The 25911-nt window shown below is 37.9% G+C and overlaps 1 protein-coding gene across 3 annotated transcripts in view; it reads right to left on the bottom strand.

Moving 5' to 3' along the window:
• Nucleotides 1-25911, bottom strand: part of SCFD2 (sec1 family domain containing 2) — a 406985-nt gene that overhangs the window by 229510 nt on the left and 151564 nt on the right. For all 3 annotated transcript variants that reach the window (XM_025921777.2, XM_086705074.1, XM_086705075.1), the window contains exon 5: nucleotides 7649-7898. In XM_025921777.2, the coding sequence (XP_025777562.2) occupies nucleotides 7649-7898 (250 nt within the window). The remainder of the gene's footprint in view (nucleotides 1-7648; nucleotides 7899-25911) is intronic.

Genomic DNA, 25911 nt, shown 5'->3' with positions numbered 1-25911 from the left:
TGATCTATCTGTTGATGTAAGTAGGGTATTAAAATTCCATACTGTCTTGCTGTCCACTTCTTCCTTTAGGTCTGTTAACATTTGCTTTATATATTTAGGTGCATCTGTGTCAGGTGCATAAATATTTACAAATGTCATATCCTCTTGATGGTCTGACCAATTTATCATTATGTAAGTCCATCTTTTTCTCTTTAAAGTTTGTTTTAAAGTCTATTTTGTTTGATGTAAGTACAATTACTACAGCTTTCTTTTGGTTCCTGTTTTCATAAAATACCTTTTTCTATTCCTTCATTTCCAATCTGTGTGTGTCCTTACATCTAACGCGAGTCTCATATAGGCAACATGTAAACAGGGGTCTTGTTTCTGTTTACTTGTTTGCTTGTTTGGTTTTGTTGTTACTGTTGTTGTTTATCAACTCAACCACTCTATGCCTTTTATTTGAAGAATTTAGTCCATTTACATTTAAAGTACTTACTGATAAGTATTACTTATTGCCATTTTGTTCACTGTTTATTGTCTATTTTTGTAGCTCCTCCTTGTTCCTTTCATCTCCTCTTGGTGTCTTCCTTTGTTGACTGGTGACATTCTTTAGAGGTATGTTTATATTCCTTTCTCTTCATCTTTTATGTATTTACTATAGGTTTTGCTTTGTGGTTACCATGAAGCTTACATATAACATGAAGCTTACATCTAACAACTTGTATCTATAGCAGTCTATTTTAACTTGATGACAACTTAACTTTGATCCTATTCTAAAACTCAACATTTTTACTCTCCCCCACTCCATTTTCTTTTTTTTGGGGGGGGGAGGGTTGACCATTTTTCTCCTTTTTTCTTTTTTAAATTTAAGTTTTAGTTAACATACAGTACAATATTCATTTCAGGAGTCAAATTCAGTGATTCATCACTTCCATACAATACCCAGTGCTCATCACAACGAGTGCCCTCATTAGTACCCATCACCCATCTTGCCCATTTTCCACCCACCTCCCCTCTGTCAATCCATAGTTTGTTCTCTGTCATAAAGAGTCTCTTGTGGTTTGTTTCTCTCTTTTCTCTTTTTTCATTTTATGTTTTTGATATCACATTTAACATCTTTTTATCTTGAGTGTCATTTCAATCATAGTTATTTTTACTATATTTGTCGTTTAACCTTCATTCTAGCTTTATGATACAGGCATATTTAGGAGTAAAAACTAGCACCCCTCACAGCTGTACTCTTTTCAACCACATGACCCCATCTCTCCTATTTCATCCATGCTACACGTTCAAGAAAAATATTCTTGTACTCCATGCACTCCATTTTTTCTCTTTCATAATTGAGAAATTTATACCCCATGTAATGTGCAATTAATAAGAATCAGCAATAATTAATCTCCAAATGTCACGTTAACAATTGTTACTATTGACCTCATGTGCACACACAAAAATTAGTGAGATGGACAGTACGACTTATACATTTGTGCATATATACACATTAATGCAAGAATATCTGTTCCAGGGTCTTAGTTAAGAATGAGAGTTTTTACAATGTGACATGAAAAAAATTAAGTACTTAAGAAAGAAATTTGTAGTGATCCCTTAATATTTAGCAACATTACTTAACTGGTTAGCTACCTTAATAGGCAGATCTAAATATCTTTCTACATAGCTTATGATGTATTTTAAATATGAAATAAACATTTTAAACCTCACTTGATATAGCTGTTTTGTAATATGTGCTGTGGTTAACTATTCTAATATGTTGGACAGTAAAACTAAATGTAACAGTTCCAACATTTCTCATGGGAGAGATTTAGGGCAGACATGTGTTCTTCATCAGAGTTTCCAGCAGAAATCTTAGAAATCAAGAGGAAAAATAGACCTTATTATACCAAAGAGTGTTGCAAACCATAATAGAAAACAACAGTCTTAAAGTTGTTTTTTGTTTTGTTTTGTTTTGACAGCCCTGAAACAAAAAAAATCTGAAACAGTAGAAATGAAGGTGTATTCCTTAATGAAAAGTCTAATAATGCCACAATAACTGAGAATCCATAAATCAGAATGAAGGTAGAATCTCTTCTAAAATAAATTTTACCTTACTTCCTGAACTCCTTCAGCTGAATGGGTGAATTCTGTAATCATGGTTTTATGCACTATGACCTACTGTAATGAGCTAAAGTTTTCATTCAAGTGTGGGTAACGTGAAGATTGGTGATGAGCTTTTAGGATCACTCTTCCAGTTACTATAGCAACAGCCTTGTCATTGCCAAACCAGGAGGGATGCTGAAGGTCTAAGGAACAACTTCTCAAGGGAACGAGTTTTGAAAATTTGAAAACTATTTTTCAATTGGAATAGTGCCCTTAGGAGCAGTAATCTGCAGAAATGCACAGTCTGAAATTTGATTAATTACTGAGGTAAACCCGTGAGATGAGGAAAAAAGTGCAGAGGTGATAGAGTAAAGGAAGCGTAAGAGGAGAACTTCTTGTTGAGTCCTCATCTTTTACAATTTTCTGTTTGGAAGTACTTCATATTTTATTGCGAAGACTAACTTTCTACGAGGCTGGGAAAAGCACTTGGCCAACTATGAAAAATGCTTTGTTTGAAAGATATATCTCCACTAACATCCTAAAATGTCTCTGCCTGTGGTAACAGAGATGAAAGTTTTTATAATAAAGTGGCAGACACGAATAGCAATAATAATTTTATATGGTCTGTATTTACCTGAGCTTTTCAAAAGAGGAAAGCTGTCATAAATCATTGCAACTAGATTTTCACTGTTGGTTGTAGAATGTGGCTTTGTTTCACTATGGTTAAGGGCACAAAAATGCTTTCCATTTGGAAAGTAGATCTGAAAGTACCATGAGGTATCTTCCACAACCCGTTGAAAAACAAATTCTTGGGGCACCAGCCTGGCTCAATCGGTTGAGCGTCTGACTTTGGCTCAGGTCATGATTTTGCGGTTCATGGGTTCGCACCCCACATCGTGCTCTCTCCTGTCTGGCGCAGGGCCCGCTTCAGATCCACTGTCTCCCTCTCTCTCTGCCCCTCCCCTGCTCATGCTCTCTCTCTCTCTCTCTCTCTCTCTCTCTCTCAAAAATAAATAAAACATTTTAAAAAAAGGAAAAACAAATTCTTAACTGCTTCCTCATTTGAAGTTGATGAAGAAACTCTCCTCTATTAGGTTTCCTCTGGGGGATGCAAGGGAACCCAGTTGAAAGCTCACTAGATTATGTTTACCTACCCAGTGTCCTTAAGAACAGTGCTTTCCAGTTTTTCGGGTATGGAGTTTGGTGAGTTCTTTATAGATTTTGGATACTAGCCCTTTATCTGATACATCATTTGCAAGTATCTTTTCCCATTCCATCAGTTGCCTTTTAGTTTTGTTGATTGTTTCCTTTGCAGTGCAGAAGCTTTTTATCTTGATGAGGTCCCAGTAGTTCATTTTTGCTTTTAATTCCCTTGCCTTTGGAGATGTGTCAAGTAAGAAATTGCTGCTGCTGAGGTCAGAGAGGTTTTTTCCTGCTCTCTCCTCTAGGGTTCTGGTGGTTTCCTGTCTCACATTCAGGCCCTTTATCCATTTTGGGTTTTGGGTGTCAAAACTATATGTAAGTTTTGTTTTTTCTTTGTTTTCTGATTCCAGAGCCTTCTGAACAACACACCTGATTAGGAGCACTGATTTGCTCCTAATAGCTTGTATGTGTGCCAAGCTGTTTCATTTCAGTTCACAGGTCAGGTAGGGAGGCATTGAAGTGGTCAAAGCTCCTGGGAGTGGTTGCTTCTGACGAAAAAGTTCTGTCCACTTACCTGGGTACACTATGCAAACATACTCGTTGTCTATGTGTGTCACAATGGGAATATGGTTGGGAAGCACTGCCCTACGTGACACTTAGATGTTATACAAATAACAACAGCAGTGGGAGAAAGCTACTTATTTACAGTGTGTATGGATTGGAAATTAACTCACACGTATAGCATCCTTTTATTTTTAGTAAATTCACTGAGTGGTCAATAGGGCACTTATGTTTATTATCAAGGTTCAAAGACGGATGATATGCCGACTAAGACACACTGCTAGGAAATGACAGAGCCAGGACTTCTGAATCAAGGATTTCTACAGCTTAGCTCTACGCTTTATCTGATACACCCCATTGTATGATGACATTCCAAGTTGACACAGATCTTTAAAATTAGAATTTTGACTTCATTCTCTGAAGAAAGTTCAAATGGTTTTCCTTTGTTTTCTCTTGTGACTGCTATGCAAACACTAGCGTATTTGGAAACTGATATTCTCTTTGAACTCAGCGAGACTCAGAAAGCACACTAACTGACATTTTCAGGCCATACCAATTTTCTTTTTACAGATTCTACTCCTGACACCCAGAGAGCCAGTCCTGGTTCTTTTGTGTGAGTAGAAAAGAGAGTTTTTGCCCACCACCCTCCCTAAAACATAGCTATCAAAAGGAAAATAGTATGCTGCCATTGACCATGCTTAAGTTTTGGTTTGTTTTGCCAACTACAATTTCTCATTGTCCTTTCCATAAAAGGGGAGAAGAGGGAGAAATGAAAGAAATTGCCAACAGCAAATTACATATTCAACATATAAAACACATGAACTTCAAACAGGGCAGTTATTATCAAGAGATATTATTGAAAGATAATTTAAGTTTGCTACTCCTATTTTCGAAAGCTAGACAGCCAATAGAGTTCAATGACTAGAAATAACATCTTCATTTCTTCATAGCAATGCAGAAACAAAGAGGATACATGCACAAAAATAGGAAGGTATGATGAAACATCTATCAGCAGCTGTTAGAGTAAAAAGCACAGGCAAATATCTACATTATTAACCAAATATTAATTCAGCGTTCATAAAATAACATGATGGAATGATTGAGCATGCATTGCATACAACGGTACGTGTAAGCAAGCGTGAGTTACAAGATATAATAAAGGCAATGGTTATGGAAGTGAGCCTGTGGCAGACTTAGAATCTCTTGTTTAAAGGCCTGGGCTCCAGATCTAGAACACTTGGGTCCAAATCCTGATCCTTTCACTTTTGGGTGATGATCACCTACTTGAGTTTTCAGTACAGAAAAAGTATTGTTTTCTTGATTCTCTCAACATTGAGATTAGTAAAATTACAATATAAAATGTGGAATTCTACTGATTAATTGCCTGCTTTCAATAATACTTTTAAACCAAATGTCACCAACCCCAAAACGTGCACAAGGCATAAAAGAAATTCCACCACCCAGTAACAAGTGAGCCAAGACTATAAACTGGAATAACATAAATGCAACACTGTCTGCAAGTTCATGGTAAACGCCAGGTCAACCTAGATCCACAACAGGCCAAGCGTGTGGAAGGCAATCTGGAAGGCAATTCTGTTCTTTCAATATATACTGGAATATCCCACCTTCTTCTACGAGATTGAGTCACTGCTACTCCAACACCGTCCTAGTGCTTTTTGTCCTGAGATATAAAGAGTCTCGTCAGTAGCTACCTGGTAACATAAACACTACACTTCTCAGGACATCTGACTAGCCAACATACTTAATAAGGGGCAGGTCTATGGCCAAGGAAAAGTCTATCATCATAAATAAAGCCTTTTGGTGTCCACAGAGGTTGATCAACACATATGTATTCCACTGGTAAGTTCACTTATGCCAAATTTAAATAGTGCATCTTATCCACTCTGTTTAAACTTTACATGCAAAGTTAATCTGGGTAGGAATATATACTTTGTATTGCAAAATAATGTCTCTAAATTGTTTAAATATACTGAAACTCTCACAACTTCTTATTTTGAAGCTTCATTTGCTAAACCTACTCATTTTCTTGATACAAACATGAATGTACAGAAGTGTTTTTAAATGTGAAGTCACATTTAAAAGCAAGAAAATGCAATATCCTAAGCAATCATAAATAGAGAAACTAATAAAGAGTGAAATGCTGGGTCAATAAACACCTTGAACAAATATTAAATGAATACTCTTACAGCATGATTTCAATTCCCAAAATAATATAGTAACATACTAACGTTACAGAAAAGCCATCCAAATAACCTCAGCTAAAACAAACCATCTTTGTTGTCTGTTTCTGAAATTATGCATTTTAAGAATAATTTCCAACTAAATTCTCCTAGCTTTGAAATTTACTCTGAATCAAACTACTATTCAAGGCACTATATAAACCATATTAAACTTTTCTAAGTCAATCTTCATTTATAGCCCAACAAACACACGTAATCACATATAGTGCTATAACTTAATGAAATGTGAGCGAATTCCACAAGTTTTCCTTAAGCACGTTTTTAAGTTGGCAGATACGTTCTATGCGAAGCAAGAAAATGTTTTATTTTTGTGGAAACTTCACTGGGTTTCCATCTTGTCAGGGTTTTGTTTGCCATAACCAAACACAGAAAAGGTCGGCAGGTATGCACACGTGCATAGAGCACCAAGGTCAACAACTACACAGGCTCTTGCTGAGCCATCTGGAAAATTCTGTCAGGGAGGCACAACAGGCAACAGGAGGAAAAGTTGGAAAATACATACTGTGCCTCCGCGGAGCCTTCCTGAATGGAGAGGTCTACACACACCTATACGCACACATTCATGAATGCATGGAAACTCGGTAGGTTTTTAAAGGATTGAAGTTTTGCATGTAAGCTTCAACAATTTCTCACTCTTTTTTTTTTTTAATTTTTTTTTCAACGTTTTTATTTATTTTTGGGACAGAGAGAGACAGAGCATGAACGGGGGAGGGGCAGAGAGAGAGGGAGACACAGAATCGGAAACAGGCTCCAGGCTCCGAGCCATCAGACCAGAGCCTGATGCGGGGCTCGAACTCACAGACCACGAGATCGTGACCTGGCTGAAGTCGGACGCCCAACCGACTGCGCCACCCAGGCGCCCCAACAATTTCTCACTCTTAAACAGACCTGGGCTCAATCCATACCAATGGAAATAAACTTTGTACAAAAAAAACCCCACAAAAACAAAAAAAAAAACAAAAAAAACCCATAAATGATATGGAGTTTGATAAGAAACACAGAAATGAATGTCTCCATGAGTTACATCATAGTAAAATGGTTACATTTTGTGATATTTAACTATATATTTCCCCAAATCAGCCACTAACAGTATGTTTTAGATATTATTTGAGATACTACCAATTAATTCAGATTCAAAACGAAAGATGAGAAGTCAAAAGTATGAAAGTACTCTTGAAAATTGCCATTTTCAATCCTATGACATTGGGTAGCATCTTAAGGCAGGTTTGTGCATCGGTGTGTGTTTTTTTAAAGCTTGAAATGACTATTTCAAAGAAAATATGTCAACAGAAACCTTTTTGAATAGGCTTCCCTGCATTTTATTTTTTCTTAAAGATATTATACCCTGTGAGAATTTTGCTATTTTAACAAGGCTCTAAAAATAGGAGCTGTGGCAGGCAACTAGAAGGCCATTTCACTACAACTGGTGGGGGCGGGGGGGGACACTGCAATGAAAACCTAGTCCTAAAGGCTGGCTAGCGTTCATCAGGCCTCGTAAAATTCCAGACAACTCCAAAGAACATGGTTACATCCTCTTCCTAAAATGCCTTTATTTTTAAACCCTTTTCTGTGTCAGTGATTTTTATGTGCTGTATTTTTTATTAAACACTCACCTGTGATTTTTTGCAGCAAAGGTGACAATTCAGACTCTTCACAGAAGACCTGAGCCAATGCTTTCTTCACTTTTTCTTCGGCTTCCCCCAGGTCTTTGTCCACTGTAAACTCTCCACCAACAGAGTAAATATATATCAGGAGGACCAACAATTCTTCAGGGCTGTAATCATTGTCGGTCCTTTGGTTCAAAGGCTTCATCATGGGCAGCAGCTGATTTAACACAACAGACATGGTTGACTCCCCAATGCTCTGGAATAAAAGGTGGTAATATGAAAATACATCATTCTTATACAAAGATGTAATTTATGCATCGCATCAGTCCAAAGATATCTTGCAAACAAGTTTGTGATGTTCACTGACTATGTTGCCTTTTATTTGTTTGCTTCTTGTCCTGGAGAGAAAGCTGCAAGAAATTTGGCATTAGATTGATTGTTTGGAATGATCTAGTTTATAACACTGCACTAGTCAAGTTGCAGAACCTTTTATATTATCTCACGTATTGCTTAAACAAATAAGAATCCATTAGTTTTATAAGTGTAAGTACTTCAGATACTAGAATTTTAAATTAAAAAATGTATTTTTAAAGCAATGATTAAAAACAAAAACATGTCAGCATCTATATATGTAAACACATGCTGACATTCAGAGGAATTGCCTTAAATTTTACAGCATATTCTTTTTAATATTCTCTATGTTTGGCAAATAGTAGTCAAGAATAGATTTTTTAGGGGCGTCTGGGTGGCTCAGTTGGTTGGGCGTCTGACTTCAGCTCAGGTCATGATCTCATCATTCGTGAGTTCAAGCCCTACGTCCAGCCCTGTGCTGACAGCTCAGGCAGAGCCTGGAGCCTGCTTCGGATTCTGTGTCTCCCTCTCTCTCTAACCCTCCCCGACTCTCACTCTGTCTCTGTATCTGTCTCTCTCAAAAATAAATAGTAAACATTAAAAAAAATTTTTTTAGAGAATAGATTTTTTAATTCCAAAATCAAAGTTTGTTTTTATTTTCATGTAGTCTTTAAATTTTTAACATTTTGATTCCTAATAGTTAACATACAGTGTTATATTAGTTTCAGTGTACAATACAGTGATTCAACAATTCTATACATTACTCAGTGCTCATCATGATTAAAGTGTACTCTTAATCCCTTTTACCTATTTCACCCATCCCTCCACCCACCTCCCCTCTGGTAACCATCAGTTTGTTCTCTATAGTTAAGAGTCTGGTTTTTTGGTTTCTGTCTTTGTTTTATTTCTTAAGTTCCACACATAAGTGAAATCACATGGCATCTGTCTTTCTCCGACTGACTTATTTTGCTTAGCATTATAGTCTCTTGCTCTATCCATGTCAATGCAAATGTTAAGATTTCGTTCTTTTTTATGGCTGAGTAATATTCCACTGTATATATATACCACATTTTCTTTATCCATTCATCTATCAGTGGACACTTGGCTTGCTTCCATAATTTCGCTATTGTAAATAATGCTGCAATAAACATAGGGGTGCATATATTCTTCCAAATTAATGTTTTTTATTCTTTGGCTAAATACCTACTAGTGCAATTACTGGATCATAGGATTTTTTATAACAATGAAAAGTCATTTTCTGCTAAATCTGGTGAATAGAATAAGGGATCAAACCGGGCAATGTCACTTAAGGTTCAAGGTATCTTTGGGTGGATCTGAAGATAATTTATCTTAAAACTTAAAATTTTTTTCCTTTTAGCTCTTCCACTAATTTCATGAGTGATATTTAGCAGAGAATTTCAAAATTCCTTGCATATGATAACAGTACTGCATTTCTGGAGTCACCTAATAACTTCCAAGTAACTATACCATGTCTCATACAAATTCTCAGATTTTTCATAAACAGATAAATCCCCATTTTAAATAATATGTTTTATTTAACCTATGATATAAAATAATCCTATAAAATAAACTCAACTACTTGTACTTATATTAAAATCAGGGAGCAAATGACTACAACTTGCAACTTTCATGCCATTCATTCAAAAGGGTTCATTAAGCACTTACTATATTCCAGGTACTATTCTGGGTCTAGGGATGCAGCGGTGAAGAAAACAAATTCCCTGCTCTCACACAGCTTACATTCTAGTTGGGTGAAACAGACAATTAAAAATCTAAAGAAGTAAAATATATAGTATACTAGATGGTGGGCACAGCTATGGAGAAGAGTAAAGCAGAAGAGAAGAAAGATGGGACTTTAGGGTGTGTGTGTGCGTGTGTGTGTTTAAGTGTGTGAAAATGCAATATTTTAAAAGGAAAAGCCAGGTTATGAAGGGAGTGTCGGAATAAAAAAATGGCCTATAGAAATGTTCTCTCTTTGAATGAAGTTGATGGCGAGCAGCTGGATGTGATTCTATATTGGGATGATTACTCCAAAATGAACTTTTCTAGTCAAGTCATTTCCACACCTGGAAAAATTTGGATATATCATCTCAAGGTTAAGGTTCACAATTATATTATTTGGTACACGAAAAACAGCTGTTACCATTTATTTCCACTAAAAAACTTGGATGTTCACAATGCACCAAACAAAAACAAAATGATAAGTCTTTGGAATGAATAGGTTCAAATGGAAAAGAACAGGAAGATTTTACTGCTACATGGTGACAAGACATGATTTACCAAGTATAAACACACCCACTTCTCAAAGGAAATGGCTGAAACATTTGAAGGCATCCTAGGACCGTCCTATTGCCTCAGGAGTCTCTGGAGACAAACATTCAAGTGTTCTTTGCTTTACAAGCTGCCCAGAGCAATTTATAATAAAGGAGCTGTGTGGTTGGCCTGTTAGAAGTGGGGCCATGGGGGCTACAGCTTTCATTTTTCCTTTTTACCCTATCACCAACATCTTGGATAACATTAAGCAGATTCCTTCATTGCTTTATATCCCATTTCTAAAAAACAGGTATACGCATCAAGTGTCTAGCCTACGGGAGCCCTTTTAAGTCTTTTCCCAGAGCAAAAGGATTTTTTAAAAGATAGTTATAAAAAGTAAAACAACATAGAGTAATCACCATAATCATTTGAAAAGATTTACCCACTAACATCTGGCCATAAGAGCATCATTTTCAAGTTGTTGATCTAAAATATATTGCCAGAGAACAAGCTCCCTCACTAATGACACTCTAGCAAATTTCTGTTAGCTAGGTAATACCTGTGCACCCTAATTTCTAAAATTACATTCTAATCTGCTTCAAGCATTCCCAAAAGCTAATTATTGAGTTGAATACAAAGCCAAGAATATTTGCTAATCAGTCTTAAAGAGGCATGTGATGTGGTGGAAATAGAGACTCCATTTCAAACACCCAGATCCAAACCTGACTGTACCACTAACTAGCTCCTTAACCTCGTAGGGTCCCAGTGAACTTGTATCTCTTCATCTCTGAAATGACATGATGTGACTAGAGATGGCTCAGTTCTTAAGCCATATTTATGCCAAGGTCTCCAGTTTCACCTTTTTCTCCTTTTTAAAAAAAAAAAACAAAACATTATCATTGGTGATAGTAGGTAATGAATCATATTTCCTTATTGGCTACCCAGAAAAATACCAATGCTCAAAAAAGAAAAGCTTTCCTGCAGAAACAAATGTAGATAGAGAAATATCATAGATATGTGTATGACATGGGCTGATATACATACATCTCTTTCCTAATTCTGCCACTGTGAGAATCTAGAAGTAATGACACCCTGGTAGCAGTGAGCACAGCCAGGGGTCAGATCTTGGTTTCTAACATCTTTCTCAAATAAAAGGAATCAGGAGTCCTCAGAGAAATGGCTGATTCTAGGGATAAGGTAGGGAAAATATAAGAAGAACTTGGAATATCTTGTTGTGCCAGAAAGTAAGGAAGTCCATAAAAAACAAAAGGATGGGGCATGTCAAAAGGACACAAGAGACAACTGGAAGGCCTCCCCGTGGCCAAAGCGGAAACACTTTGAGCAAGAAAATAAAGTAGTAATGGATTATAACTCAAAGTCCAAAATAAATGTGCTTTGTGCCATACTGATATAAATAAGTGATGGCATAAATACATACATACATGCATGCGTGCATGCATACATACAGAACAGATAGATGTTTTTTACAGAATTCCAAATAACGTATGTAGATACTGCCCCCTCCAGAAGGTAGAGCTTAATCCCTCCTCTTCTTAAGTGTGGGCTGTACATAGTGGCTTGCTTCTAAAAAATTGTGTATGGAAAGAAGAGGGAGGAGAAGTTTACCCTAGAAGATCAAGGTTAACATCACCAGTGATAAACTCAAATGATATTATGTGCCCCTAATATGATATGATGAGAATGGCACTTCACTTTTGTGGTATTCTTCTCCCAAACACATAACCCCACAATAAAAACATCACATAAATACCAACTGAGGAACATTCTACAAAATGTTCCTGGAACAGAAAAAGAATGTTAGGGGGACAAAAAACCACTAGGTGAAATGAGAATAAAATCTGGAGTTTACAGTTAATAATAATAATGTACCAATATTGGCTTCTTTGTTTTGCTAAGTACTGTAAGATCTTAACAATATAGTGAGGACATACAGAACTCTCTACTATCTTGGCAACTTTTCTATAAATCTAAAAATATTCTAAAGTGAAACACTTATTGGCAAGGGGAGGGCCAGAGGAGGAGAGGGGAGGAGAAGGGAGTTCGAGGGAAGGGAGACAAATCCAGGTACTTTTGGATCTCCTTCAGTCAGACCGAAAATTCCAGGAAAGACCATTTCAGCTGATAAGAATTCCTCACAAACAGAGCCATCAGCCAAGATAAGGGACTGGCTCAGGAAGCAATGAACTTTCCATCAATGGCAAAGGGAGGCAGGGGGATTGTCTGGCAAGGATGAACCAGAGGGAATCCTATGCACATTGGCTCAGAACTAGACCCTCCTAGTACTCCCCATAAAAGCATGGCTCCAGACTGGATATATATCCATTTTCTGATATTCTCTGCTTTTAGAATGAAACCTCATCAAGAAGAAGGAAAAGATCAGTGAGACCCTGGATTGAAACCTTTCTAAAGGTGAAAGAAAGAATCTGAGTAGGATTAATAATGAGAGTATGGGAATAAAAATAGATGCCTGCACTTACCAGCTGGGTGACCTGGGGCAACTTAATGTAACTTCTCCAAGTCCCAGGTTCCTCACCTGCAAAATGGGCAAAATACCACAAATGCCCAAACAGTAAACTACTTCGTGATTTAAAATAGAGTAATCCCCACAATGGGAGAGTGTGTTGGTGAGGACTCAGGCATAAGAGGACACCCTCTTTTCTGAGGGTTACTTTTGGGGAAAACACTTGACCTTACATTTGAAGAGAGACAACCATAGCTTTTGCTTCACAAGGTTGCTCTCCAGATTTAATAACAGAAGTAAGTCACAAAGCACAGTGCCTGGTGCATGGCCCCTGACACATATGAACCGATTGCTACTACTATGACCTCCTACCCCATGGACTCCTTTCCTACCCAGTAGAAGTGATTAAGATGACTGGTAGGGAATTCAAAACCTTCTAGGAATAAGAAGTTCGTAGTCTCGAAGGAGAGAGGGGCAGCCTACCAGTACTGGATGTGACACCACATCTGGGAACGTAACTGCAAAGTTAGTCAAAGGTTAAAGGCAATATAAACATTATTAAACACTGCCATTAAAACACACACACACAGCAAACCACAACCAAAGCAAAAAAAAAAAAAAAAAAAAAAAGCTTCTTTATAAAGTACCAGGGATTAAATTTCTCACTCATTTTGATATAAATGAGCCAACTAGTAGGAGGTGGGAGACTAGTGCTGTGTCTAGAGTGACAGAACTTTCTTTTAATTTTAATTCTGCAAGTCTGGAGCTCCTGTTATTTTTGAGTGAGTCCCCAGTAACTCCACACAAAAGGCTCTCTGTAAAATGCATGTTGTCTTTAGAAAGGCCTTTTTTTTTTCTTGGCTGAATTGAAACACCTCTGCAGAGTCAGAGTCAGGCTCTGTGGGGGCTACGTCTGCAGGCACGGGAGCACACAGGCCATCTGCTTTGTGGCTACAGAGCGGGCAGGGCTGGCTCCGTCCTCGCTCCTCTGCAGTGCGGCCTGCAGAACCTCAGTGAAACTCAAAGCCACTCTAACCTGAGGCTGGAAAACCCATCTCTGCAACTCCTCCCAGGTATAGTTGGGTCCCTGGATGCAGCCTAGTAAATGTTGCCAGGGGCTTGAGGGAGTGCCTAAGACGCTTCTAGCCCAAAACATCACTGGCCATCCCTACATTAATGCCATTAATACAGGTTTTTTTTTTTTTAATTCATCTATTGTTTAATTTACATCCAAGTTAGTTAGCATATAGTGCAACAACAATTTCAGGAGTAGATGCCCCTTATCCATTTGGCTCATCCCCCCTCCCACAACCCCTCCAGTAATCCTCTGTTTGTTCTCTATCTTTAAGAGTCTCTTATGTTTTGCCATTAATACAGGTTTTAAATGCCCATGATGAAAGTCATTCCTCTTATTTGCGGGAAATGGACTTCTGGTATATGCCCCAGGCAAAATGCAAAAAGGTAACTTGGTTAACTTGGTATGTGTGAGGATAATTCATTGATGCACTCAGGAATTCAGCAACAAATGTTTATCGTACACATACTAAGTGCCAGACGTTATGCTATAATCTGGGCATACGAAGAACAAGGCGAGACACAAGAGTCAAGGAGCTTACAGGTGGGTAGGGGTAGGAGTAAACAGTAGCGGAGAAGCAGTAAGTAAGTGCTTTAGTAGAAGTTTTCATTCACTTTGAAAAGACAGCAGAGGAACACCAAGTCCCAGAAGAGACGGTACCTCAACCGAGCCTTAAATAATGAACAATATCAGGGAGGAACAAAGCTCTGAGAAATGACCAATGGGATAAGATAGTTCCTTTACTCCTTCAACAAATATTTAACACACTCTTATGAAGAGTGTGTAGTAGGTAGAATAATGACCCCCCCCCAAGAAAGGCCCATATTCTAATTCCCAGAATATGTCATAAGCAAATAGGGCAGAAGGGACTCTGCCAGTGTGATTAAGGTTACAGATCTTACGATGGAGATGATCCTGCATGATCTGGGTGGGTCTGGTCTACTTACATGAGTCCCTAAAGTAGAGAACCTTTCCTGGCTATGGTCAGAGAGAAATACAATGCTGCCAGTTTTGAAGGTGGAGGAAGGGGGCCACGAGCCAAGGAATGCAGGGGCCTCTAGACTGGAAAAGGTGAGGAGGTAGATGCCCCCCTAAAGCCTCCAAAAAGGAATGCAGTGCTGCCAATACCTCGATTTTTGCCTGGTGAGACCGGTGTTGGACTCCTGACCTACAGAGCTGTAAGGTAGTAAACTTATGTTGTTTTAAGCATCTAGGTTTGTTTTGATTTGCTATAGTAGCAATAGGAAACGAATACAGGCGGTTTTGTGAGGTAGGGCATGAGAAGCTCTGCATCAGGGCCAGAGGCCAGACAAAGAACTTGGTCCATGAGAGGGCTCCATCAATACTTGTCCAATGACTAGCCAGACGAACAAGAGCAAGCATGAAGAGGTCCCTTGGTATTCATTCCCTCTGTCCCACTAGGGTGCTGGGGAGTGCCTCCAGGGCTGTCACAGAAAGGAAAAGAATAGACACACACCAAACTTAAAATTTTCTACTTTACAATTTTTTCTAGAACTAAGCAGTCCAAAAACCATGCAATCTCATATAAGCCAATATACATCAAGCTCAGAATAATCATATGAGACAGTGGTTTTCAAAGTGTGGTCTATAGACCCAAGATCCCAGCGACCTTTTCAGGATGTCAAAACTACTCTTATAACAATACTAAGTCATTCTTTGCCTTTTTGACTATGTGGACATTTGTATTAACACTGTAACAATAATGGTGGATAAAATTGCTGGGATCTTAACAGACCAAGGAAAACAGTTCCAAACTACGCTAACAGTCATTGTATTCTTTGCCACTATACTATGTATTCACAGATGGAATTTTTTAAAAGCCAGCTTCACTTAAGAATGCCATGGAGTAAGAAGTAAAAATTATTACTCTTATAAAATTTCAACCTTTAAATAAATGTTTCTTGAATATTTTATGTAACAAAGTAGGAACTATGCACAAAGCACTTCTCCTGTACCCTAAAGCACAATGGTTATCTTAAGGAAAAACACCTATGCAATTATTTGGGGTGTGAACTGAACTAACTATTTCTGTCATGTAAAACCGTTGTTACTTGAAAGAATGACAGAGAAATTATGATTATTAAGACTCACGTATTTGGCAAACATTTTCTCAAAAATGAACAAAGTAATCTTGCTCCTTTAAGAAAAACAATTGATATATTTATTGCCAATGATAAAATTCTGGCTTTTAATCAAAAATTCAAATTTTGGAAAATGTGTATCTACCACTGGCAGATTCTCTGCACTTACACAATGAGATCAATGGTGACATTAAAAAATGTGATTATTTTCAGTTGCATAATGCATTGTGTCAACATTTGGAAGATTTGCATACATTAGTGAGCCAATATTTGCAAATAACCAACGTATGATGTAAGAAAATCAGGAATATACAAACGATCTATCCAAAATACAGGGTAGACCAGTGGATTTTAATGTAAAAGAGTACAAAAAGCTCATTTATATGCTTTCAGATTCCACATTACAATTTACCCTTGAAAGAAATCACTGCTTGTAGAGTCTAGGCATGTATCAAAAAAGAATATCTGAAAAAGCTATCAAAATATTCTTCCCTTTTCCAGCTCTGTATCTGCATGAAGCTGGATTTTCTTCATAAATTTCAACCAAAACAACATATGGCAGCATACCGAATGAGGAGGCAAATATGAGAACCCAGCTGTTTTCTACTCAGTGACACATTAAAGAGATTTGCAAAAATAAAACCAACGCCATTCTTACTCTTTCTGGTTTGAGAAGTATAGCTATTCTTCATAAAAATATGTTATTTATGTTAGCATGTTAACAGGTTTGTTATTTTTAAAGGAATTAAAAACAAAATTTTCTCAGTTTTAATTTCGAATATGGTATATACCAATAATTACCGATTTAAAGATACCATATCCTAAAAAGAAAGCTCATTATTTTCTACTCTCTTTTCCCCTTATCATGGCTAAAATGCAGATAAAGTAGTGGCAAGATCGCTTCCACTACATTCTTTGAGAGAAACGCAGAACAACATGCTTCTTTATTTTTTTTTTTAATTTTTTTTTTCAACGTTTATTTATTTTTGGGACAGAGAGAGACAGAGCATGAATGGGGGAGGGGCAGAGAGAGAGGGAGACACAGAATCCGAAACAGGCTCCAGGCTCTGAGCCGTCAGCCCAGAGCCCAACGCGGGGCTCGAACTCACGGACCGCGAGATCGTGACCTGGCTGAAGTCGGACGCTTAACCGACTGCGCCACCCAGGCGCCCCGCAACATGCTTCTTTAAGTCAGAGCTTCTCAAAATGTAATGTGCATGTAGATAATCTGTCAAATGCAGATGCTGACTCATTAGGTTTGGGATGGGGCCTGAAGATTCTGTACTTTGTACCACTTCTCAGGTGACACCAATGCTGCTGGTCAGGTGGACCACATTTGAGCGGCATCTGGACTGGACCAACCAAGAACTTCTAGATGGCTGTGTGTATGGGAAATGAAATATCCTATCTGAGTCACTGTATTTGTGGATTCCTTTGGTATCTCACCTTAATCTGAATACTAACTAATACAACTTATATACCTGTATCTTCAGCCAAATTTCCATCCTTTGCTCCCGACCCATAGAGTCAATTGTCCATTGGCCTTCTCCACTTATATATCTCATCTGCAAATTGAACTCAACATATCTAAAACTGAAATGAATATTTTTACTGCCAAATCTGCTCTTCATTCTGTGTACCCTATACTGTTTTGTGGGACCATTATTCTTCCAGTTGACCAAGACAGAAACCTGGGCTTTACTGCAGCTCTCTCTTGTCCCTGCCACATCAAATCAGCCACCAAGTCCCCACAACTTGATATATCCATCTCTTCTTTATTCCTTCCTCGATGCCCTAAATTGCAACTACCCTTTTCTCTAGCTATGATTAATCTCATTCTAAGCCAAAAAGTTGATCTCCCTAAAGTTATTTCATGGTTTTCACTGCCTTAATGATAAAGCCTTGAATATGACATGGGTTTTTGTCGTTGTTTTTGTTGTTGTTATTGTCTTAGCTTCATAGCTCACATAACTGTTCAACCTCATCTATCATGAATCCTTTCCTTACAGGTTTGCCTGAACTACTTGCATTTGCCTCTGTGCTTATCTCTCTGCCTGGAAAATTCTTTTCCCTCTTCTCCACCTGGTCTCCTGATTCAACTCAAGTGTTATCTCCTCAGAGCTTCCCTAGATGTGTTAAATATGCCTACTTTGTGATCCTAGAGAAGCTTCTATTTCCCTCTACCATGGCTCTTATCACCCTGAATTTAATTATCCATGTCTAGCTCTCTTCTAAGACTGAAAAATCCTTGGTGGCAAGAAGCACAACTTATTCCTAATGCTATCTCCAGGACCTAATTCACTTCTTTGAACATAGTATCAAAAGCATACTTACCTCTATGCTGAAATAGCTGACACCACAATAAGAGAAATGAACACTTAAAAGATACAATTATAGATTATCTCATTTAATCTTCCTGATTACCCTGTAACACAGGTATTATTATTTCAGAGGCAGAAATTGAGGATGAGAAAGGTTACTTGTCAAGGACATCAGCTAGTGGGTGGTTGAGCTAGACTCCAGCTCAGGACTGTCTTTCTCCAAAACCTGTATCTGGCTACTACGCGTTTACTTTCCAGTGCTTCCCAGTCAGAGGGAATCCAGAGTTTGTGAGGAAGGGAAATCCAGACACTTGAGACAAAGTATGATACCAGGATTCTGACTAGGACAAATCATCAGGGGAACCCAGTAGATGAGATAAATCAGAGGTGATCTATTGACTTGCAACTCCTTAGAGTCCCCCAAAAAGGTATATCACAGGTTCTAGAACCTCATTCAAGGTTAAACAGCTCTGGTAGAGGGATATGTAGTTCTAGCCACAAATGTTAAGGTAGATTTTTTCATCCAGGGTGTCACCATGCCATGTTTACCTTACGCTCCAAGCCCTAGTGACAACTGGCTGGAACCTGAAGCAGCCAGACCACTGGGCAAGTGGCCTCCAGTTCTGTGTAGCTGTTAACCCAGCATACCCTGTACAAACAGCATAGTTTTCTATGTGTACCTACAACTATGTGAAGAAAAGGATAGGATGCACTGAAGAGATATGCGCAGAAAGGAATCAGATGCCAAAGTTGTCAAAGAGGGCAGAAATGGTCTCCAGGAGCAGCTGATTTAAAGACAGTAGATCTGGACTACAGCATGGGTTTCAGATGAGAAGCAGCAGAGAGTGTGATAGACCAATGATGTGGAAGTTGTATGGACAGGTTCAGTTGCCTTTGCAAGAGAAGTGGGAAGGTGGTAAGATGAGGCAAAGAAGAATGTGGATGGTTCAGGGCCACAGAGCCCACTCTCAGAACTTTTGCCTTTGTTCCCAGATGAAAGGAGTTTGGAGCAGAGGAAGAGTATGATCAGATATATGTTGGAAAAGGCTATCACGCAAGGTGTGTTGAAAGAACAGACTATGCAGGGGCAAGGCTAGAAGCAGGGACACAGTTAGGAAGCAATCTGTAATCCAAGCAAAACAGTGGGGCTTAGTCTGCAGTGGCACATTGCAAGTAATGTGAAATGCTTAGATCTGGAAATATTTAGAAGCTAAAGCCAGCACGCTATGCTGATGGATTAGATACACAGTATGAGAGAAAAGACAAGTATAGAATTATTCCAAAGTTTTTGAAAGGAGGTTCAGAGTAAAACAAGGTGATTCAAAGGAGACAACAGAGAGGGTAGAATTGGAGAAAAATGTAAGAATGGGACAGATGTAAGTATTTCAGAAAGGGGGATGTCTAAACTCAGGACAGTGAAAAAGAGGCCCAGAATGAATGGAAGATTCTAGAGTGAGCAAAATAATGGCATGAGTGATTCGTGAGAAAGTTAGAAGAAGGTATCAAGGCTTAAAAGAAAGAAAAAGCAATGTAATATAACACAGAAAGTATTTCCCCAAATTTATCCCTGTAAGAGGCACTTGAAAGTAGCTTGCATTCTGTGTCTGTGGGGCAGATGATTCAATGGGGCTGAGAAATGGCAAAGTCCTTAGTGGAAGTGAAAACAGGTTCTACATTCTCTCCCCCTGAAAATGCCCTTACAGAAAAATTATGCTGTAGTCACACAATAGAATACTACATAGCAACTATAAAGAGTGACCCGTAATTTTATAAAACAACAATACAGTTTCATCTCACAGAGACAATGATGAATGAAAAAGGCCATAGAAAAAGAACACATTGGATGATTCCATTTACATAAAACACAAAAACCAGAGAAAACCAGTCTATACTTTCAGAAGTCTCTACCCACTGGAAGGAAGGAGTAACTTGGAGGCAGCAAAAGTGGGGCTTCCAGGATTGCTGGTAATTTTCTGTTTCCTGATCTGGGTGCTGATTATACAGATGTCTTCAGTTAGTAAAACTTCGTTGAGCTGTACTTTTCCATATTATATTTACTTCAATAAAATCTTTTTAAAATGCCATTACACTGGGCCACATTTCCTGTGTCCTGGGAAGAACAGAGCTATCTACTTAGAGTTTTTATTACAGATTAGCATTTATCCAAAGCAAGAGCAGGAACATATAAGAAGCTTACAGGAGTTATCAAATAATCTAATTCAGCCACCCTTAACTTCAGCTGGAAGGAAAGGCTAAGGCCTTGATTTCAGAGAAGGACAAAAAGAGCAACTTTCAATGGCTCTTCAGTTTAAAACACACATATGTTTTAGGAGGGAAACAAACTTTTTTTGTAATGTTTTTTTCCTCCCATCTCTTGGGAAATGATGTTACACTATGTTTCAAACAGAACTGCCAAGTTTAAAAGGTTGTTTTCTGTAAACAGGCCAGCTGGGCCGTAAGTCACACAAAATGAGAGACAAACTACTTCTTCAGAAAGCAGAACAGAACACCACAGAGAGTTGGGAACTGTGCATCTAGCAAAATCTTTAGCCATGTGTCTTTATCGGGCCACCTTTAATGATTTAAGAGCTCTCTTTGCCATGTTATCATCAATCAATTACAATGATTGAGCAGCCTCTAAAAACTGGAGTTTTTAAAATGCAACTATCCGTGACCTAAATTTCCTGCTGGCTCTGTTGGCCCCAGGTTAGGCCAGTTTGTCTATCATCAAGGGAGCCAATAAAAATAATAAAAACAGGTCAATGTTGGGCTTTCTGAAGCCTGTATAAAAATATCCACACTCCTCCAATCAGCACCAACTCAATATGTCCATTCTTTGCTTGAGCTCTCAGTAAATTCTGCCTCTAATAACAAAGATTCTATAGAATGTATATATTATCTAAGAACTCATCTTTTTTCTCCTTTCCTCCTTCCTTCCTCGCTTGCTTTCTTTTTAATTTGGCTAAGTGACAATTTCGCAACTCTTAGCAGACAACTGAAATGATGTCATTTTGCTGACTCCTGCAAAGGAGTAACATTTTGGCAAATCAGGGATATGTGAGAAGATGAGACTACAAATTTTAGCTATCTTCATGGAGAATGTGACATCCAAACCTGTGATAGAATTTGACTTCCGGGATCCACAGAGCAAAGCAAAGCCTACCGAATACGGAGGAGGAAGAGAAAGATGGTAAAGGCACCACTAAGAGAGGCCAGCTCAAAGGTTGTCTGTGAAAACCACAACAGTTTATCTTAAGTACTATTTCCAACATTTCATACCACTTGACAGGAATTAAGAAAAAGAAGGGCACTGCGCTGCCCAAGGCCTCAGGCTCTCTCATGAGTGACCAGCAGCATGGAAATTCTGTGCAGGAACAAAGCAGCATTGCTCACATTCGTGACCTGCCTGCATCACCCTGCGAGCTCAGTGGATCTGGGACAAGACTCCAGAGCCCCTTCTCCTACAAGCATCCCAGCCAGAATCTCAGCAGGCTGGGCCATCTTACTCAGAAGCGATTCCGGAACACTCTGCTCTGGAGGGGAAGTTTGGATAAACTCCAGAGAAGGCCTAATGCCAGAGTGGGGACCCAAAGGCACAATCATGAAGGCAGCAAATTTGGCTTTAGTGGTCTCTACTTTCCTTTCTCTGACTTTGCCCCTCCCTTGTCCCGACCAAGAATCAGAACTCACTGGCCTCTTGCCAGCACCAGTAAATGAGGCATTCCTCCTCTAAGAAATGAATGACTCAATGGCTCAACTTTTCCAAGAGAATTCTGCATTTTAGCAGAGAAGAGAGACAGAATCTAGGAGGGAGTGAGATGACTAATGGTTAAATTTGGGGTTCAGGGGTAGTTGGGCAGAAGTTTGTCTTAGAAAGCCTTTCTGGAGCACCTCAAATCACATTTTACAGAAATTAACTGCAAGATATTACTATTTTTTTTTTCCTCCTCTATTGAAAATGCACTAGAATAGTTGAGAAAGTAAACCATCTCATTTCCTTAAAGGCCCAGTGTGAAAGCGTGTAATTTAAGTCCCACCTTACCCCTTAACTGTAGCAAGGCATTTGACATTTCTGGGCCTCAAGTTCATGGTAAAAAGGAGGATAATACCTCACCTCAGACTTTCAGCTCATGTCTCAGACTTTTGTGGGATATAAATGAGATGGTTATTTTATAAACTATAAAAGAGTCCATATTCATTTCTACTACTATATTTATTACTATTTTATTACCTTCCTCTCCAAAACAATGCTTCTATTTAGAAAATGGACCTACTATACCAGATGTATTTATGTACCTTTTTTCAGCTTCTTTGCATAAATACCAAGGAACATGATTGCTGGATGGTATGGCAAGAATAGGGTTAGTTTTCTAAGAAACTGCTAAACTGACTTTTAAAGTGGCTATACCATTTTCCATTCCCACCAACAATGTATACCCCACATCCTTACCAGCATTAGGTGTCGTCATTGTTCCAGAAGTTGGCAGTTCTAACAGGGGTGTAGTGCTATCTCATTGTTGTTTTAATTCTCATTTTCCTGATGACATTTGACATAGAGCATCTTTTAATATGCTTACATGCCACCTGTGTATCTTATTTGGTGAGGTGTCTTCAACCCATTCTCATATTGTTGAGTTTTAAGAGTTCTTTATGTGTTTTGGATAATAATCCTTTTTTTTTTTTAACGTTTATTTATTTTTGAGACGGAGAGAGACAGAGCATGAACAGGGGAGGGGCAGAGAGAGAGGGAGACACAGAATCTGAAACAGGCTCCAGGCTCTGAGCTGTCAGCACAGAGCCCGACGCGGGGCTCGAACTCACGGACCGTGAGATCATGATCTGAGCCGAAGTCAGACGCTTAACCAACCAAGCCACCCAGGCACCCCTGGATAATAATCCTTTAACAGATGAGTCTTTTGCAAATATTTTCTCCCAGTCTGTGGCTTGTCTTCTAATTCTTTTGATACTATTTTTCACAAGAAATTTTTTAATTTTAATTAAGTATAGCTCATCAATTATTTCTTTCATGGATTGTGTCTTTGATGTTGTACCTAAAAAGTCATCATCATCCCAAGGTCATCTAGGTTTTCTTGTATTTCATCTTCTAGGAATTTTAAAGTTTTGTAGCTTATAGTTAGACCTATGATCCATTTTGTGCTCATTTTTGTGAAGAGTGTAGGGTCTGTATCTAGATTTTTTTTGGGGGGGGGCACGTGTGAATGTCCAGTTGTCCCAGCACCATTTGTTAAAAAGACGACCTTTGCTCTACTGCATTGCCATTGTTCCTTTGTCAAAGATCAGATTATATTTATGGGGGTCTTTTTCTGGGCTCTCTATTCTGTTCCATTGATCTATTTGTCTGTTTTTTCACCAACACCACACATATTGATTATTGTAGCTTTATAGTAAGACTTGAAGTCAGGTAGCATCAGTCTTCCAACTTTGTTCTTCTTCAATATTGTGTTAGATATTCTGGGTCTTTTGTCTCTCCATATAAACTTTAGAATCACTTTGTTGATAGCCATAAAATAACTTGCTGGGATTTTGATTAGAATTGCATTGAATCCATGGATGAATTTGGGAAAAACTGACATCTTAGCAGTATTGAGTCTTCTTACCCATGAACAAAGAATATCTTTTCATTTATTTAGTTCTTCCTTGATTTGATTCATTAGAGTTTTGTAGCTTTCCTCATATAGATCTTGTCTATATTTGATCAGATTTATACATAAGTATTACATTCTGGGGGGTATTAATGTAAATAGTATTGTGTTTTTAATTTCAAACTCCACTTATTCATTTTTACTATATAGGAAAGCAACTGACTTTTAGATACTAACTTTTATTCTGCAGCTTTGCTATAATCGCTTATTAGTTCCAGGAGTGTTTTGTCAATTATTTCTGACTTTTTACTGCAAACAATGACACTTTTACATCTTCCTCCTCAACCTGTATACCTTTTATTTCCTTTTCTTGCCTTGTACTAGCAAGGACTTCCAGTAGAATGTTGAAAAGAAGTAGTTAGAGAGGACATCTTTGCTTTCTATCTGATCTTAGTGGGAAAGCCTCAAGTTTCTCAACATTGAGTATGATGTTAGTGTTAGGATTTGGGGTCAATTGTCTTTATCAAGTTGAGAAAGTTCCCCTCTTTTCCGAGTTTACTGGAAATTTTTTTTTCATGAATGAGTATTGGATTTCATCAAATGCTTTTCTGTATTTATTGATATGATCATATAATTGATTTTTCAATGTTGTTATGGATTATATAATTGATTTTCAAATGTTGAATCAGTCTTGCACACCTAGGATCAATCTTAAATTGTAATTCATTTTATACATTTTTGGGTAGATTTGCTAATACTATTCTGTTGAAGATTTTTTCATCCATGTTCATAAGAGATATTGCCAGTTTTCTTGTAATATATTTGTTTGGTTTGATATTAAGGTGATGCTGGCCTTATGAAATTAGTTAGAAAGTATTCTTTCTGCTTCTATCCTCTGATAGAAATTGTAGGGAATTGGTACAATTTCTTCCTTCAGGGTTTGGTAGACTTCACCAGTTAACCCATCTAGGCATAGTGCTTTCTGTTTTGGAAAATTATTAATTATTGATTCAATTTCTTTAGCAGGTACAACCCTATTCAGATCATCTATTTATTCTTGTGTGAAATTTGGCACATTGTATCTTTCAAGGAATTGGTCTACTTCAACCGAGGTTATCAAATTAGTAGGCACAGAGTTGTTCATAGTATTCCTTTATTATCCCTTTAATTTCCATGGGATCTGTAGTGATGTCTCCTCTTTCATTTCTGGTGTTAGTAATTCTTGTCTCACCTCTTTTTCTTAATTAGCCTGGCTACAGCTTTATCACTTTTATTGATCTTTTCAAAAAACCAACTTTGGTTTCATTTATTTTTCTCTATTGCTTTCCTATTTTCAACTTCACTAGCTTTTGTTCTCATTATTATTTCTTTTCTTCTGCTTACTTTGGATTTAATTTGTTCTTCTTTTCCTACTTTCCTAAAATGGAAACTTAGATTATTGATCTTGGATCTTTCTTCTTTACTAGTATATGCCTTCAACGCTGTAAATTCCTTCTAACCACTGCTTTTGCTGCATCTCACAAATTTTAATAAGTTGTGCTTTATTTTTAAATTTCTCTTGAGATTTCTTTTACATGTGTTATTTAGAAATGTGTTCTCTACTCTCCATGTATTTGGGGATTTTCCAGTTATCTTTCTGTTATTGATTTCTAGCTTCATCCCATTTTGGTTTGAAAGCAGACATTATATGATTTCTATTATTATTATTTATTTATTTTGAGAGAGTGAAAGAGGCAGAGAAAGAGGGAGAGAGAGAATCCTAAGCAGACTCCGCACTGTCAGCAAGTAGCCCAACATGGGGCTCCAACCCACAAACCATGAGATCATGACCTGAGCCAAAAATCAAGAGTCAGATGCTCAACTGACTGAGCCACCTAGGCACCTCTATATGATTTATATTCTCTTAAATTTGTTAAGATATGTTTTACGGCCCAGATTGTGGTCTAACACTCAGATGTGTGAACTTTCCATGTAAGCTTGAGAAAAATGTGTAGTAGTCTACAAATTTCAATTATATCCTGTTGATTGATGATGTTGTAGAGTTCAACTATATTCTTACTG

The sequence above is a fragment of the Puma concolor genome, chromosome B1 (genome assembly GCF_028749965.1).
Source record: "Puma concolor isolate L17-30 chromosome B1, mPumCon1.1.hap2, whole genome shotgun sequence".
Taxonomy (NCBI): domain Eukaryota; kingdom Metazoa; phylum Chordata; class Mammalia; order Carnivora; family Felidae; genus Puma; species Puma concolor.
Note: the sequence above shows the minus strand (reverse complement) of the source record. Positions and strands in the feature narration are given on the sequence as shown.